This window comes from Saccopteryx leptura, chromosome 1 (genome assembly GCF_036850995.1).
Source record: "Saccopteryx leptura isolate mSacLep1 chromosome 1, mSacLep1_pri_phased_curated, whole genome shotgun sequence".
In the NCBI taxonomy this organism is placed as follows: Eukaryota; Metazoa; Chordata; class Mammalia; order Chiroptera; family Emballonuridae; genus Saccopteryx; species Saccopteryx leptura.
Window position 1 is genome coordinate 290,217,721 of NC_089503.1, and position 18,758 is coordinate 290,236,478.

Below are 18,758 nucleotides of genomic sequence, written 5' to 3' on the forward strand. Positions count from 1 at the left end.
GACTGACACTCTATCCAGTGCCACCACCTGGTCAGGCAGTTGGGGAGCTTTGAAAAATACTGATACATAGGTCCTGGGTCTGGCACTGGGACTTACAAAAAGCTCCCAAGGAGATACTAAATGTGCAGCTACAGTAGAGACCCTTTAAAGAGAAAAATCTCATCCCTCATTCTCAATTTTACCTTTCTCTTCATTCTTTTCTTTGTTTCCCCCTTCCTCTACTGGTTCTTTGGATAATAAAATGATAGGAAGAAGCCATGTTAGTCCTGGGAAACCCACATTAAAACTTTAATGATTTTAGTAGAAAAAACTTTAATGCCTTAAAAACCAAAACCAAAATCAAACATTATCAAATATGTTGCTTTCATTTTTAAGAAAACTTGAATTCCATTTACATTTCTAGAACATCCAATTAGCTGGTTCCTTCATGAGTCATTAATGAAAGTATTCTACCCTCTAAAGTATTTATTTTATTAAACCAACACAGAGTGAGAAGATACAGGTTTCATTTTTCAGGAATAAAAGAAATTTCAGCTTAGTTATTTGGCCATTATTCACATGCCAAAGACTAAGGATTATAAAATATTTCTTCTCTATCCTGCTGTGTAAAATAATGAAAGCATTGTAAATAAAGTATATTTCTGGGAAACTCTATGGTAAACTTTACTAGAAACTGAATTAGCTTAACCCGGACGGCAAAGGCCAATCATTCATAAGGCCCAGCTCTTGCTGACCGAGTGGAAGCTATGCAAGGCAGGACAGCCCCAAGCAAGTCTAGTCATATTCAGTGTCAGCTGGACTGTTTTCCTTGATGAGAATTTGAGGTGCTCTCATTCAAATGCACCAACATCATCCCATCCTAATTCTCAATACCTGTCCTCAGTGCAACCAGAATAGCCCCCATTCCTTGCCCAGTTTCTGGTCAATACCTGCCAAAGCGGTTGAGAAACAGTCCAACAGAAAAGGATCCAATCATACCACCAACGGTGAAGATGGCCACAGACAAGGACCAGAGGGTCGTTAGTAACATCTCAGAAGGAAGGTCTTCTAAGCTCTTCTCCATAGTGTAATTGATAAAGTCATTTATGATCTGCAAATTAAAATGGTTGGTGGGAAGGCAGACTGTTACAGTTGGATAAGAAGAGACAAATACTGGAGGTCTTCCCTTCCTAAGAGAATAGCAACTAGATGGGGATAGAAGAGAGAACATGTTGGAGTTAATGTGGTGCTGAAAAGAACAATTTTTTATTTGTCCCGAAAATCTCAGTATGTAGCACTGATATTGAGTACCCCAGCCTTCTTCTAAGAGTCTTCTCCTTTCTTTGTAACTAACCCCTAAGGGACAATAAAAGAAGCTTATCACCATAGGATGAGAGAAAGAAAGGGTAAAGTGCGGGATATAAGAAGCAACTGAGTTTTGTTTTAATGATCCAAGTAGACTTCCCTGCCAATATGATTCTCTCTTTAGCCTTAGCCAAGCTTGATACAAAGCTTGTCTGACATTCTTAATTCTTGAAACTCTAAAGGAATCATTTCCCTATTCCAAATTTTAACTCTAGTTGCCTGGTACTCACCGCTTCAGGGGCATTGATGACTCCAATGTTGTAGCCAAACTGGAAAGAGCCTATTACAGCAGTGGTTATGGCAAAGATCAGAGATGCGGTGACCTGGGAGGGAGAAGAGGAACAGGGTTTAAAACTTTTTTGTTCTGTTTTTATTGGTTTGTTTTACAATTTTAATTATTGATTGATTTGGGGGGGGGGGACAAGGATCTGCTGCTCCATTGATTTTGGCATCCTTTGGTTTCTTGTATGTGCCCTGAGATTGAACCCGCAACCTTGGCCTATAGGGACAATGCTCCAAACAACTGAGCTATCTGGCCAGGACAGTCTATAAAACTCCTGATAATTGTCTCTTATTACTTAATTAAGGAGATGTATTAGGATAACTGTGGCCTATAAGTGGCATGAAAAGAACAAAAACTTAATGAGCTTTAGGTAATGAATTGGAAACACAAAAGAACAGCTAAAGTGGCTGTTACCTTAGGTTTCTATCTCAAATTAGCTTAATATTTATGCCTGAGGACATCTATTGTACATCCATTCTCCATCCTCCATTTCCCCACCCCAACCCCATTACCAACACCACCATTCTTTAAACTCCTCTCTCCAGTCAGAAAACTGGCAGGCTGAGAATTTTAGTTCCCCAAATTAACCTTGCCTCCTAGGCAACTAGGTATAAGGATCCTGGAGGACCTGGCCAGTGCATAGCTCTTCCTGTTTGATTTTTTTCCCTTCAGTAAAAACCTTTTTCCCCCTTATCATACTATCTTTGAGGGCCTTTTCCTCTTCCTTCCCATTTTTTCATTTCTCCTCCTATCTTCTTTTATTTTCAAATAAGTTTACCTTAGTGAAAATGCCTTTCTCCCTACAAATACTGCACACAGAATACACAATGGTATTATTATATCATGCACTCACAATCATAACCACAGTAGAAAGGACAACTGAAAATCTCTCCTCAGTATGCAAGAAATCCCATAGAACAGACAGCTGGACACCTGGCCCCCATACCAACCTCATATCTTTTCAGGGTCTAATGCTTCCAGAGAAATCCTCATACTGAGCCTGGACCCGCACTTGTAATCAACATAACTGAGCAGCCCCTGATCCCCTGTATACGCGACAGGCTCTTCCTCAGTGGAGAATAATTATGTAAAAGAAACCTGAGAAACACACACAACTTCTCCCGGTGACCTTCTTTAAGACAGGAAGGTGATGGAACTGGAATAAGTCCTTTGTAGCCTATGACAGTCAAAGCGAACTGTAGCGCTGCAGGCTGGAAAGGCCTGAAGGTGGCTGGGCGACTTGGAATAGCTTAAAACACAGCCGTCACCATAATGGTTTGCCTGGCAGAGTGTATCCCCAAGAAACAAAAATTACTGGTAACTGGATCATTTTTACCTTCTGGGTCCCCATGGCTCTAATTTAATTCTTTTTGAATCTTCAAGAAGAAAGATCTAGAAGTGGGATGCCAGAGAAACCTCTTCTAGGCAACAAAACCTGCAGTACGTCCTTACCTGGTAGCAAGTTTTCCTTCAGGTGCTCAGAAACTTACACATCTCACATTCATCCTCATTGGCAAAGAGTGCACTGGGCACCTACTTATAACCCCCGCAAAGAGTGGAACCAGGGTGGAGCTGAGCCCCCAGCCCTTCCCCTGAACCACCCCAAATAATCTCGTGACCTGTTGGAATTCTGTTAACATCAAATTCAGACCCCACCTTAGGTAACAAGTCCCTCCCTGACCTCCTTTTAAAACCACATTCTTCTCCCAACCCACTGTTTTTTTGAGCTTGTTCCTCCTTCCCTTTTTCTTTTTTAAGTGAGAGGCAGAGAGGAAGGGAGGTAGACAGACTCCCACATCTGCCTGGACCAGGATCCACCTGGCAAGCCCCCTGTAGGGCGAAACTCTGCCCATCTGAGTCCACTGATCTGTTGCTCAGAAACAGAGCTATTTCAGCAACTGAGGTGAAGCCTGGAGTCATCCTCAACTTCCAGGGCCAACTTGCTTGAACCATTTGAGTCATGGCTTGCAGGAGAGGACTAGAGAAGGGCGTTAGAGGGAGGAGTGATGAAGCAGATGGTTGCTTCTCCTGTGTGCTCTGACTGAGAATTGAACCCAGGACTTCCACATGTCGAGCCAATGCTCTACCACTGAGCCAACTGGCCAGAGCCTCCTTCCCTTTTCTAAAACAGCTACAGCCTTTTAGTTTCACAGATAAAATGCTTCCAGAAAAGCCTGGGGGGGGAATTCACTTTATTTTTTGCTCTTACATCTGCTCAGAATTGAATCAGTCTATAAGGAGGTGAGAATAATGCTATCTACATAAGGCCAAGTCATATGGATGCTGCGATCTGAGAGTTAAGGTTGTTTGAAGGATTTTAAGCAGAATCAATGAGCCTATAAAACAGACAATCAGCTGTTTTTTGATTGTCAACTTGGTCTACAATCTTGAAGGGAAGGGGAAGACAATCTGGGAGAAAAAAAGAGAGAGACAAACTGGGCCAATTTGTGGCCTTGTTATCCTCTCATTGGCATAATTGCTTCAGGTAGGAAGGAAACCTGAACATCAAGAAGGCAGACCAACTTCCTTAAACTGCAAGAAGGAGAGAATCAACTACCTATGGGGTAGCATCCAAGCTCGTTAGTATTGCGTCTGCCCAACACCCATTCTGACTTCTACCCTTTCTGCAAGCTTGGCCTCTAATCTCAGATTTATAGCATCCAGAGATGGGACAATGATCAAATTTAGTTAAACAGGTATTTGCTGAGCACACACTATGTATCAGCTACCTCCAAGGAGGTGGGAATTCATCAGTATACAGTGGGTTCTCGGGTTACGACACAGTTCCATTTCTACTACAGTGACGTAACCCAAATTCTGGTGTAAGTCTAAACACACCCTAGCCCAAGTCACTTACCTATCCTAACACAATTGTAAAATCATAATCTAGAACAGAAAAACACAACTAAGCTACCGAAAAAAGAAAAGGACATAAAGAAACTGTACTGTACACTGTACTGCATATTCTTCTGACGCGCACAACCAAACCGGTCCACCCACGTAGTCTGTAAGTTCAGTGCTAATGGCGTAAGCTGAAACACTCATGTCTCAAATTTTTTAAGCTTTTATGAGAGTAAATGTTAACTCAAAATGTTGTATATTGAGCCCTGGCTGGTTGGCTTAGTGGTAGAGCGTCGGCCTGGCGTGGAGTCCTGGGTTCGATTCCCGGCCAGGGCACACAGGAGAGATGCCCATCTGCTTCTCCACCCCCCCTTCCTCTCTGTCTCTCTCTTCCCCTCCCGCAGCCAAGGCTCCATTGGAGCAAAGTTGGCCTGGGCGCTGAGGATGGCTCTGTGGCCTCTGCCTCAGTGGTTGCAACAGAGCAACGCCCCGATGGGCAGAGCATTGCCCCCTGGTGGGCATGCCGGGTGGATCCCGGTCGGAAACATGCGGGAGTCTGTCTGACTGCCTCCTCATTTCTGGCTTCGGAAAAATACACAAAAAAATATATGTTGTATATTGACACTGTAGTAACCTGAGGACTCCCGGTATAGAACAAACAAATTCCTGGCCTTTGAGGAATTTATAGCATTTCCCTTCTTCCACTTAAGGAAAGGGGAAAAAAGTCCAAGTGATTCTGACATGACTGAAAAGAATCATCACTACCTTATTAATTATGGACTGTGAATTCTTTTATTTTCTTTAGCAAGACAGACAGAGAGAGGGACAGATAGGGACAGACAGGAAGAGGGAGAGATGAGAAGCACCAATTCCTTGTTGCAGCTTGTCTCCTTAGTTGCTCATTGATTGCTTTCTCCTATGTGCCATGATAGGCAGGGGGGAGGGGATAGAGCTGAGCCAGTGACCCTTGCTCGAGCCAGCAACCTTGAGCTTCAAGCCAGTGACCTTTGGGCTCAAGTCAGTGACCATGGGGTCATATCTACGAACCCGCGCTCAAGCCAGCGACCTTGGGGTTTCGAACCTGGGTCTCTGTGTTCCTGGTCAATGCTCTATCCACTGTGCCACCTCCTGATCAGGCTGGACTGTGAATTTTTCTTAAAGAAAAGTGTGAGATAAATATCCCATTACTAAGCTATATAAGAAAATCGAACAAATCAGTAGAAAAAACAGGTAAGAAAAATGTGGAGAGGAAGATGAAGGATAACAAAAAGAGAGAGAAGCAGCTCCAGTGTGGGAGTTAACAAAGCAAAACAAACAAGTTGTGGTTAAAGAGGTGGGTGAGAGAGAGAAAACATCAGGGATTTGAGGGAGGTAAATATCCCTGGTCAAATTCCTAGCACCCATTAATTTGTGGTCCAGCAATCCCTTAAGTATGCGGGAAGAGGGTGTGGGTTGAGAGACATTCAGTAAATGAACACAATCTTCCTAAGTAAAGCAAAGGAAGTGTATATTCCAGTGGAGTTTTTGTGGAGAGATTTGAGTTCTAACTCAAACTACTGGAACTGAAACAAACCAAATTGTATTTTCTGATTTCTCTAAATAAGAATATTTTCTAAAGCTGAGAGAACTGAGGACAAGCTAAACGTGATGTCCAAGGAAATCTTCCCTGAAGGCACACCTCCCTTCCCTATCGCATCCTGTCTTCCAGGAAACACTGAGTCTAGAGGCCCCTTTAGGTACCACAGCAACTGAATTAGCAGCCAAAGAACAAAGAATATCTTGTTTGGCAGCGCAGTCTAATAGAAATACAATTTGAGACACTTACATAATATTACATTTTCTAGTAGTCACATTAAAATATTTTAAAGAGCCTGACCAGGCAGTGGCACAGTGGATAGAGCATCGGAGTGGGACGCGGAGAACCCAGGTTCGAAACCTGGAGGTTGCCAGTTTGAGCGAGGACTATCTGGTTTGAGCAAGGCTCACCAGCTTGAACCCAAGGTCGCTGGCTTGAGCAAGGGGTTCCTCGGTCTGCTGAAGGCCCGCAGTCAAGGCACATATGAGAAAGCAATCAATGAACAACTAAGGTGCTGCAATGAAGAATTGATGCTTCTCGTCTCCTCCCTTTCTGTCTGTCTATTTCTGTCTCTGCCTCTGTCACAAAAAAAATAATTTTTTTAAAGAAAGAGAAATTAATTTTAATATTTTACTTGACCTAATATATTCAAAAGAATACTTCAGCGTGTAATCAATATAAAAATTACGCTAGTTTTTTCCTGCCAAGTCTTCAAAATTCAGTGTACAGTATATTTTACATTTATAACACATCTCCAGTTTAGTCTCTAAGCTTTCTACACTCAAAGTAAAATGTGTTCTATCAAAACAATAAAGTTGTGGTTAATGGGAAAATATTTTTAATTTCAATTTTAAAATAATTAAAATTTACAATTCACGTCCTTAGTTGTACTGGCCATGTGTAAGTACTCAATAATTACGTGAGGTTCATGACTGGATCTTACAACTAGCAGTAAGACAATCAGGATGCCCTTAGCAGTAAGACAATCAGGATGCCCTCTTTCCTCTAGTCTTTTCTTCAATCTTAAAAAAAACCCAAACTGATTGATTTTAGAGAGAGAGGAAAGCAGAGAGAGAGACAGACAGAAACATGGAGCTGTTTCTGTATATGCCCTGACTGTGCATCAAACTCACAACCTTTGCGCATTGGGATAATGTTTTAACCAACCAGTTGCCTGACCAAGGCTCAACATTCTTTTTTATCTTTGTTTTTACTGTATGTATTATATGTCTCATACTGATTCTTGGCTCTGAGTCACTTTTTCTTTTTCCCTCTCTCTCTCCCTAGCTTTAGAATAACGATTCTTTAATGTTTTCAAGAACAGATGGCACCAGCCTGACCAGGCAGTGGCGCAGTTGATCGAGTGTCGGCTTGAGACGCAGAGGACTCAGGTTCAAAACTCCGAGGTCACTGGCTTGAGCGCAGGCTCACCTGGTTGAGCATGGGGTCGCTGGCTTGAGCATGGAAACATAGACATAATCCCTGGGTTGCTGGCTTGAGCAAGGGCTCAGCTTTAGTCCTTCAGTCAAGGCACATATGAGAAAGCAATCAATGAACTAAGGAGTTGCAACGAAGAACTCATGCTTCTCATCTCTTTCCCTCCTGTCTGTCCCTCTCTCTGTCTCTATCTTGCTTAAAAAAAAAGAGAAAAAAAAGTGGATCTGTTGTACCCTTTTCACTTCCTCAGAGCAGGCTCCAAGGTAATTCAGAACACAATGTTTGCCCCCGTAATTATTTTCCCAGTATTTATTGGAAGAATAAACAAAATAATAGTGAAGGCCCAGGATTATAACTGTCCCAAAATAAGTTGTGTAAAACCACTATGACATCTGTAGAATATTTTTTCTTGGTAAAAAGCAGACAAGGTTAAAGGGAGAGAGAGATCTGAAACCTGTTTTCTCTGGAGAAACTCAGTCTAAGAAAACTACCTTTAAAAAAGCTGGCTAGGAATTTTTAAGAGAAAGACTACTTTTTAACAATATATATTTGAAAGGTTACAATCGGAATTCAACTGAGATCTCAAGAATCTAAAACTGTGCTAAACATATTGAGACAAAGCCTTGTTAAACAAGCGGGATGAGAGAAAGTCCTCTTAAGTAAGTGGGAGCTAATCATCTGATGCTCTGAAACCAGTTCAGTACAGAGTTCAGTACAGAGGGGTCCAAGTTAGGCAATCCTCACCGTGGACAACAGATAATACTTGCTCAATACAACTATTTGATGATGTGTTTGGTGGAGACTGGGGTCTTCAGTAAACTTTGAAAGTACGACCCACTAGATTCCAAGTTCCACTCAGGAGTCACAGCTCTGGTGATAGATCTAGGGGAAGTATGTTAGAGTAGTAGGCCAGCAATGTAAAAGTCCTAAAATATGTAGCCTGTGTAATTTAATTCCTGGGAGATGTTCTTCCATTTTTACTGAAAACAAAAGAGGAGGAAATGTGATGGGTAAATTTCAAAATGGAATAAGCTGGGAAAGAAAGTTATGAAATTCCTATCTAAGTGTAATGTTGGGTTGAATGGACTAATGGTCTGAAATCTCTTTGATCCAAATATAGGTATCTGCCAATGTAAATCCTTTTTTTCTTTCTTTTTAAAAACTTTTTTTGCTACAGAGACAAGAGAGAGAGGGACAGGTAGGGACAGACAGACAGGAAGGGAGATGAGAAAAATCAAGTCTTTGTTGGGGCACCTTAGTTGTTCATTGATTGCTTTCTCATATGTGCTTTGACCCTGGGGCTACAGCAGAGTGAGTGACCCCTTGCTCAAGCCAGCAACCTTGGGCTTCAAACCAGCGACTTTTGGGCTCAAGCCGGCAACCTTGGGCTTCAAGCCAGTGACCTTTGGGCTCAAGCGAGGGGCCTTGGGCTTCAAGCCAGCGACCTCTGGGCTCAAGTCAGCGACCATGAGGTCATCTCTATGATCTCATGCTCAAGCCTGTGACCCTGTGCTTAAGCTGGCGAGTTTGCGCTCAAGCTGGTGACCTCGGGGTTTGGAACCTGGGTCCTCTGCATCCCAGTCCAACACTCTATCCACTGCAACACTGCCTGGTCAGGCTAGTTTTCACTTTTCTATTGTCTCTCTTACAAATCTCTTTCATATTTACTTGTAAAAACTAATCCCATCATTTGAGGTAAAATTAAAATTCTTACAGTCAAAGAAAATTCACTTGAAGATTATATCTGCCTTATAATATGCCATTCTATCTTGAATTTTAGATATTTAGGCTGGAATTCTGTGGATGCATGATCTGGTTTGGTTGATTTTGTCTGACACAGAACAGAGTAGTGTTCTAATACATGTTAGTTGAATGAATATAGCAAGGTTGCAAGATACAAGGTTAATATACAAAAGTTAACCATGTTCCTATATACCAGCAATAAAAACATGAAACTTAAAATTAAAAACATAATACCACTTATATTAGCCTCCAAAAAAAGGAAATGTTTAGATACAAATGTAACAAAATATATACAAGATCTATATGAGGAAAACTACAAAACTGATGAATGAAATAAAAGAGCCAAACATTTGGAGAGGTAGTTCATGTTCACTGGTAGGAAGGCTCAATATTAACATGTCAGGTCTTCCTAACTTGATTTGTAGATTCGACGCAGTCCCAATTGACATCCCGGCAAATTATTTTTTATTCTAAAGTTTACATAGAAAAGTAAAAGACCCAGAAGTCCAAAAAATATTGAAGAGCAAAGTTGGAGGACTGACACTACTTTAAGACATACTATAAAGTGTCAGTAATCAAAACATTGTGGTTTTGGTGAATGAATAGACAAATAGATCAATGGAACACAATAGAAAACTCAGAAAGGCCATTACGAATATAGTCTATAGATTTTTTTTTTGAGAGAGACAGGAAGGGAGATGAGAGGCATCAAGTCATAGTTGCATCATTACATCACGTTAGTTGTTTGCTGATTGCTTCTCATACCTGCCTAGACAGGGGGTGAGGGTTGGGCAACTCTAGCTGAGCCAGTGATCCCTTGCTCAAATCAGAGATCTTGGGTTTCAAGCCAGAAATTATGGGATAATTTCAATGATCTCACACTCAAGCCGGCAACCCCACACTCAAGCCAGCAACCTCAGAGTTTCGAACCCGAGACTTCAGCATCCCAGGCCAACACTCTATCCTCTGTGCCGCTGCTTGGTCAGGGTTTCTAAAATAGCCTTAATTGTCATGTAAAGGTATCATTTTAAAAAATGTGTTGACTTTTTAGATTTTCCAAAGGAAGTATCTTTTGCATTTTGGAAAATGTGCTAATGAAGAGCAATTGTACCTCCTAAGCTTCCCCCCAGCTCTGCTTCCCACGGTATAGACTGCAAAAAAGTTCAGGAAAGGCCTGACCTGTGGTGGCGCAGTGGATAAAGCGTCGACCTGGAATGCTGAGGTCGCCAGTTCAAAACCCTGGGCTTGCCTGGTCAAGGCACATATGGGAGTTGATGCTTCCTGCTCCTCCCCCTGTTCTCTCTCTAATAAAAATGAATAAATAAAATCTAAAAAAGTAAATAAATAAAAGTTTAAAAAAAAAAGTTCAGGAAAAAAATCAGGCAATCTGAGAGGCCAGTTATTCAAAATACCAGTGAATTCTCAAAGAACAAGCTTAAAGTCTTTCTCAGTGTGATTGTGTTGGCAAACCATTACTTCAAGTGATAGTCATCTAGCTACCAGTTGATGCTTATCCCATCCTTCTCTCATTCCAAAAGCTCATATACTACTTAATACCTTTTTGTGGATCTTCATCACAATGCTTTGTAAGTTATGACTCACACTCTAGACTCTGTAAGAATAGTTATTGTGCACAATTATGTATTACTTGATACTTTTTCATACTTATAGACCATAGCTCTTTTCAAGGAGATTTCCTCAAGACCACTTATGTACAGTTTAAATGAGGCCTGTGTACAATTATAATAATGAACATGGCTATTTTGTCATTATCCTTCTTGATAATATTAAGGCACAGAACACCACAAAATGGCAAATACTAATTATAAGTGAATAGAAGTGTGGGGATGTAGAGTCTATTGACTGCAATAATAGTCTCTCCCACCACCATTTATGTATGTCACATATTATCAAGACAACAAAATTTAGGGGGGTTATAGGCATTGTGATTATTAACATGACCATGACAAAACAATTTGATTTCAATCTGACATACATTCTTAATACTCACATGCTGTTTGTTGCTCTCCATCTCTCTTCTACATTAAGAATTGACTCTCCCTCCAATTCCTCTTCAATGTACTGCTGTGTATAAATTGTGTCTATTTTCTCTACTTAAGCTCCTTAAGAGGCTGTAACTTAGTCCCCTAATCAATGAGCACACAATAATTCTAATGTTGTCTCAGATGAACTCAATTCTGGGGTCCTCAGCAAAGCTCTTCCCACTTGTTCAGTAGTCAGTGCAAAGAATTTTATCAAGTTAAGGGTTCTGAGGAAAGAAAAGGGAAAGAGCTGAATATGTTAAAAACAGAGAACCTCTCTCTATATTTTTTATTTTAATTGATATTTTTTGAGAGAGAGGGAGAGGAACATTGATTTGTTGTTTCACTTATTTAAACATTCATTGGTTGCTTCTTGTATGTATGTGCCCTGACTGGGGATTGAACCTGCAACCTTGGATAGGTTGATGGTCTAACCAACTGAGCTAATTGGCCAGGGCATAACCTCTATGTTATGAGGTTCTGTCACCAACTAGCATAGTCTCCCTATTAGCAAAATAAGCAGGGTCTGGATTAGGTACCTGCTGTTATAATATTCTGTGATTTAATGTGGCTTATTCCGCCATATAAAATTTAAACTATTTGAAATAAGCCATCACCTCATAGCTTTACCTTAGGCAATACTGCTTCAGTGAGCTGCAGTGAAGTGGGAAATCATGATTCTCAGTAATCAGTTATCACATCTGAATCTGTTTCCTCTACCAGCTCTCCTGGCTTGGAGAAATAGTTTTGAGATCAGCTGTTTATTGAAACACTAGTATTATAACCTGAGTTTATTTGCAGAAAAATTAGGACAGATCATTCCTTTGATTATTCCACAGCCTCCTTATCACCTTTCCTTTCTCACTATAACCTTCGCATTTCCAGTTCCATCCGTCTCCTTTCCTTTGCTACTTCTTTTCTTCCAGGTCATCCTCATTTATGAAAAATACCAACCAGAAAAAAACAAAACCAAAAAACCCACATCTCTTTTAATTCAAATAAATATACCTTTCTTAAAAAGTGAGACACTACTTAGTTATTTGTAAAATTAACTCTGAGAAACTCTTCATGAAAACCAATGGAAATTCTAAATTTAGTCAACATATTAAAGGACGACAAAATTAAGAACAATATTTTGCCAAAAGCACTTTGGTTACTCCCCTTCTCTCACACTTCAGTAATAAAGAAACGAATGAATTTAGCAATGAATGAATGAATGATTCCTAACTTTCTAAGAAAATTTCAATTTTCATCTTGCAAAAACCTACAAAGCCAGTTTCATCTGCACAGCAATTGCACTCCGGGGAGTCACCTCTCAAGGCCAGCAGAGTCCCTCTCCCTGGACGACTGACTCTACGGGCTCCCCGCTTCCTTCACGTCCCGTCGGGAGGCTCTTCCTCAGGGGGATCTTCTCAGACCCACCACTTCTCCTCTCCCCAGTTTAAATGACTATTGAATAGTACTTCCTTCTTAACATTTACCACTGTCGGGCGTTTTATTATATCGACGTACTTACTTGGCTGCTCCTTCCTTAGTGAGCCTCAGGAAGGCACGGCCACTGTCCACCGTCCACCTCGGTCCTGGTGGGGCCCCGGCTCCTAGACCCAGGCTTGGGACCCCGACGGCGCTCAGGAAACACTGACACCCTGCGGCTACCGGCCGGCTTCTCTGCAGCCGCAGGGCCCGTGCCCCTTGGCCCGCCCGACACAAGGTCACCACACACGTCTGCCCGCACCTGGCTCGGAGGATCGTCCCGCCACCTGCCAGCCGCAGGGACGAGGGACAGCGCGGCTCCCCGACCACCCGGACCCGCCGACTACGGTTGGGCCCTCCGACTCCGCTCAACCGCCCACCTCCGAGGCCACCCACACCTCTCGGCTGGTTCCAGGCCGCTGCGCGCGGCAGTGACAATAACCGCGCCGCTGCGCTTCAGCCGGCCGGCTCAGCAGCCGTTGGGGCGGCCGTTGGGGCCCCGCGCGGCCCCGCGCCGCCGGCTCCCTCCGCCCGCGCCCCTGAGGTCCGAGCGCGTGGCGGCTCGCGAGGCCCCGCCCCCGCAGGCCCCCCGGCTTCCCGGCGCCTCAGCCGGCTGACTCCGCCTTCTGTCCCATCCGCCGCCCCCACTGGGGTCTTGAGACGGAAAGAGCGGGGGTGGGGCGGGGGACCCTTTACCGGAAACCAGTGCTGGGCCCCACCATCCTTAACGTCGCTGATAAGAGGGGGTTGGCATTTCCACTTTAAGATACCGGGCTCTATGCGCCCCTAGCGGGCTTGCCGGGTGGGTCCCGTCGGGGCGCCTGCGGGGCGCTGTCTCTGTCTCCCCTCCTCTCACTGAATAATAATAATAATAGTAATAATAAACCCATAGGAAAAGATACCCAGCTCCCTCACCGCCTTCCCTGAGTTAGTGTGCTCCCAGATATCGCTGCCAGTGGGCTAGAATCGGGCTGAGAGGGCCAAGGGCAATTACTGGTAGCTTTTTTGGACCCAGTAGCTCTTTTGTGATGAAAATCCCAAAGCCTTTCTTGCCACTTCCTTGAAGCGCTTTTTTATAGAGTTTTGGGGTGCTGTCCAGGGAAGAAGAGGACCCCCAGAGACAGAACTCAGGTGCTTTAAGGGATTGTTTTTCTCTGAACCTAATTTTTAGGAGCCTCACCGTGAAAGTCTGGCCTTTAGTAAAGGGTTGAGTAGATAGTGACAAGGTTTTTTTTAAAAAGTCTACATTGCCTTTCTGAAAAGAGAATATCCTAGTGAACAATACATGAAGAGCTGTGCAGCTGAATTGGTCAACAGGAAACTCCAAATCAAAACCATAGGAGTCTGTCTGCACACCCACCATGAGGGACAGAATGAAGGAGGAGGAGCAGAGAGAGAACAAGAAACACAAGAGGGGACACGGAGCATCCCAAACTCTCATACACTGTTAATGGGAGTGTAAACTGATAAATTGGTGCTATCACTTTGGAAAACTATTTAGCAATATTTCATAAAACAGAAGATATGCTTACCCTATAATCCAACAATTCCATTCCCAGGTATATACTCAACAGAAATGTATACACATAATAACTTTAAACAGGAAACAGTCTAAATCAGGAGTCTCAAACTCGCGGCCCGCGGGCCGCATGCAGCCCGCCGAACAATTTTGTACTGATTTTTTTTTTTTTGTTTTCAACTGCAGTGAGAAAAGTGTTGAGTAACAGTTGCCTTTTGTAGACCTAGTGCGGCCCGCCGAATGGCTGTGATCTTGCTCTGCGACCCACATGCTGAGTTGAGTTTGAGACCCCTGGTCTAAATGTTCATTAAGAGAAGAACAGATATCCTGACCAGGCAGTGAGTGGTGCAGTGGTTAGAGTGTGGGCTAGGAATGCTGAGGACCCAGGTTTCAAACCCTGAGGTCTCTGGCTTGAGCAACAGATCACTGGCTCACCTGTACCCCCCCCTCGAGGCACATATGAGAAAACAATCAATGAACAACTAAGGTGCTGCAACAGAGAACTCATGCTTCTCATCTCTCTCTCTTCCTGTCTGTCTGTCTGTCTCTCTCTTAAAAAAAAAAGAGAGAGAAGAATGGATAAATATATTGTGATGTATTCACACAATGGAATATAATACAGCAAGAGTGAATATAGTACAGCAACATGCAACTATAAGGATGAATTTCACAAAACTGAGTGAAAGAAACCAGGTGTAAAAAAGAATATATTGAATGATTCCATTTTTATAAAGGTCAAACATAGGCACAACTAATCTATGGTGTCAATCAAGATTGTGGTTACATTTTTGGGTGCTGTGACTATGAAGGGACATTAGAGTTTCTGTGGTATGTTCTGTGAGTTGGCCTGGGTATTTTCAGCGCTGTAAAAACAATCATCCAACTGAACATTTTTCTATATATCTTTTTACTTTAAGCAGTTTTTAAGGGGATAAAAATGCCTAAAGTATTAATTTCTCTGAGTTCCCTAATACTCAAGATATATTCATTTTAGAGTACGATATATAAGGCACTGGTAGGCATTATGGAGGTTTGGAAAGATGTTTCTGCTTCCAGGAGATTGAGGAGGTGGCACAAACAAAAAGGTCATTGTTTGGAAATAGTCTTTGATACTATGCTAATTGTTAGGGAAGTTCAAAATAATTTGGAAGAAAGGGAAAAGAATATGCATCTAGGAAATTTCTGAGAAGGAATCATATTTATTTCTTTATTTTAGAAGGGATCATAAGGTCATCATAATTACTTATGGACAAGGATATAAGGGTAGTCAACTGTCTTAGCTTCCCAGGACTGAGGGTATTTTTCAAGATCTTATTTATTTTATTATTATTATTTTAATGAGAGTGGGAGAGAGACAGACAGAGACAGATAGACGATAAGGGAGAGAGATGAAAAATATCAACTCACAGTTGCATCATTTTCGTTGTTCATTCACTGCTTTCTCATATGTGCCTTGACTGGGGGCTCCAGCCACACCAGTGACTCCTTGCTCAAGCCAGTGACCCCGCACTCAAGCTGGTGAGCCTGTGCTTAAGCCGGCAACCTTAGGGTTTTGAACTTGGGTCCTCAGAATTCCAGACCAACATTCTATCCACTGCACCACTGCCTGGTCAGGCAAAGATCTTATTTACTGATTTTAGAGAAAGGAGTGGAGAGAGAGAGAGGGAGCGAGAGCATAGTTGCTTCACCTTAGCTATTCATTGATTGCTTCTCACATTTGCCTTGAACAGGCAAGCCCTGGGTTTCAAATGGGTGACCTCAGTGTTCCAGGTCAATGCTCTATCCATTGCGCCAGCATGTGGATATACTATAATTTATTATTCAGTCTAACATTTATGAACCTATGGGTCCTTTTCTTTCTTTCTTTTTTTTTTTTTTTTTTTTTTTGCTGTTACAAATAGTAGTGCTTGAACACTCTTGTCTCCTGGAGCACATGTGAAAGAATTCTTTTTTTGTTTGTGACATATATATATATATATATATATATTTTTTTTTTTGAGAGAGAGAGAGAGAGAGAGAGAGATAGGGACAGACAGGAAGGGAGAGAGATGAGAAGCATCAATTCTTTGTTGCAGCACCTTAGTTGTTAATTGATATCTTTCTCATATGTGCCTTTACTGGAAGGGTACAGCAGACCGAGTCACCCCTTGTTCAAGCCAGTGACTTTGGGCTTAAGCTGGTGAGCCTTGCTCAATCCAGATGAGCCCACACTCAAGTCAGTGACCTCGGGGTTTTGAACCTGGGTCCTCCGCATCTCAGTCTGAAGCTTTATCCACTGCTTTATCCACCTGGTCAGGCTGGAATTCTTAATGCATATAACTAGTGATGAAATTGATGGATTTTACTGGTTTAATTTTTTTTATAAAGAGACAATATGAATGTATTGCTTGTATAATTAAATTTCAATTTAGAAAAAGAAAAGAAAAACAAAGAAAGAAAATGAAATGGTTTTATATAGCAAAAGGGTAGGAAATAGTCTCTGTGAGACAGGTAAGCAAAAGATACAGGAAGAGCAGCCAAGACAAGTCTGCAGTCTGAGCTCAGAAGGTATTGTCAAGTATAAACTCAATCTAGCACATATACTCAGCACCCAGTATGTGTCTGGCTCTGTAAGTGCTATAGTTGACAATGGACTGGGATTCAGGAGAAGGGTTCTCTCTGAAGTCTGCAAATCAAAATCATGGACCTACTTCCCAATAGCAAGATGACTATGATAAAACAAATAAAAAATAAAAAAGCAATAATTATCTACATATCCTTTTTCCTACAAAGTGACTTTTTAAAAAATCAGGTGCCTGCTGACCTGCAGTGGCGCAGTGGATAAAATGTCAACCTGGAACTTTGAGGTTGCTGATTCCAAACCCTGGGCTTGCCTGGTCAAGTCACATATGGAAGTTGATGCTTCCTGCTCCTCCTCTCTTCTTTCTCTTTTCTCTCCAAAATGAATGATAATGAAAAAAAAATCTAAAAAAATCAGAAGCCTAGATTTGTATATTAGGATTTCTGGTACCAAAAATTAGCCAATCAATCATAAGCAACCTTATGATGCCACGTGACCAATAAGATGAAACTATTATATGACCTATACATCAATGGTTCAATACAGGACATTCACACAGGATGGACATTGTGTTGGCTGTTGTCATGTTTTTATTCAACAATCTAAGGGAAAAGAGTTCAGTGCTCCTGTCTGGTTCTGAAATAAAAATGAAAGCTGGAAGGCATTAGAGTGGGATAAAAGGGCTGTTTTAATTGCCTGAGGGAGTCTTTTAACCAATTTTTATTTTCCTCATTGGTGTCCTTGGATAAAGGAGAATGAAGGAGAATACAGAAAAAAAATGAAAGCCTGACCAGATGGTGGTGCAGTAAATAGACCATCGAACTGGGACACGGAGGAACCAGGTTCGAAACCATGCGGTCACTGGCTTGAGTGCAGGGTTACGGGCTTGAGCATGGAATCATAGACATGACCCCATGGTGACTGGCTTGAGCCCAAATGTTGCTGGCTTGAGCAAGGGGTCACTTGGTCTGCTGTAGCCCCCTGGTCAAGGCACATATGAGAAAGCAATCAATGAACAACTAAGGTGCCACAACGAAGAATTGATGCTTCTCATCTCTCTCCCTTCCTGTCTGTCTCTCGCTCTGACTCTCTCACTGACTGTCAAAAATAAAAATAAAAAAGAAGCTAAGAAACTTTTAAGAAGTCATGTGGAAAAGGCAATACAAAAGCAGAAATCTGAGGAACTTAAGAGAAGTTTCATCATAGACAATGTTGAGGTTCTGTTATAAAAATGCAATAATTGTGTACTCTGGCTTCATGATTTTATTTTACTTTTTTTGTGGCAGAGACAGAGAGAGTCAGAGAGAAGGAAGGGAGAGAGATGAGAAACATCAATTCTTCCTTAGTTGTTCATTGATTGATTTCTCATATGTGCCTTGACCTGGGGGGCTACAGCAGACTGAGTGACCCTTTGCTTGAGCCAGTGACCTTGGGCTCAAGCTGGTGAGCCTTGCTAAAATCAGATGAGCTCGCGCTCAAGCTGGAGACCTCGGGTCTAGAACCTGGGTCTTCCACATCCCAGTCTGACGCTCTATCCACTGTGCCACTGCCTGGTCAGGCATGATTTTATTTCTTTATTGCAGTAGGTACAAAAAATCCAACCCTCCCACACTTTTCTGGACACATGGACAATGTTATACAGAAGTCTGAATACCAAAAACATAGAGACTCAATTACTTTGGAGGAATCGGAGCATAATGTATACACCATCATCAAGTCAGTCAGAAATTAGTGTTCTTTTGTGTGCATAGTAATGACTTAAAACCTGGAGAGGCCTTCCTCACCTCCATAGCTGGTGGAGAAGGAATAGTGTACGCTTCTTTCCAGAGGCTGATTTAACAGCAGGTGTGGGCCCTGACTTCTGAAGGGCTCTCAAAAAGTTTTACACTTTTTTCTAATGACACCAAGTTTGATTTCATATGTGCAGTTTTAACATTAAT

General features: G+C 42.1%; 1 protein-coding gene across 1 annotated transcript in view; it reads right to left on the minus strand.

Annotated features, from left to right (window-relative positions):
* LOC136384999 (solute carrier family 2, facilitated glucose transporter member 3-like) overlaps positions 1 to 13,265 on the minus strand; it is a 28,910-nt gene extending 15,645 nt beyond the window's left edge. The window contains exons 1-4 of the mRNA XM_066355717.1: positions 12,783 to 13,265; positions 11,236 to 11,493; positions 1,575 to 1,667; positions 930 to 1,090 (exon numbers count right to left, since the gene is read on the minus strand). Of these exons, the coding sequence (XP_066211814.1) occupies positions 930 to 1,090; positions 1,575 to 1,667; positions 11,236 to 11,256 (275 nt within the window). The 5' untranslated portion in view covers positions 11,257 to 11,493; positions 12,783 to 13,265. The remainder of the gene's footprint in view (positions 1 to 929; positions 1,091 to 1,574; positions 1,668 to 11,235; positions 11,494 to 12,782) is intronic.
* Positions 13,266 to 18,758: the final 5,493 nt, after the last annotated feature.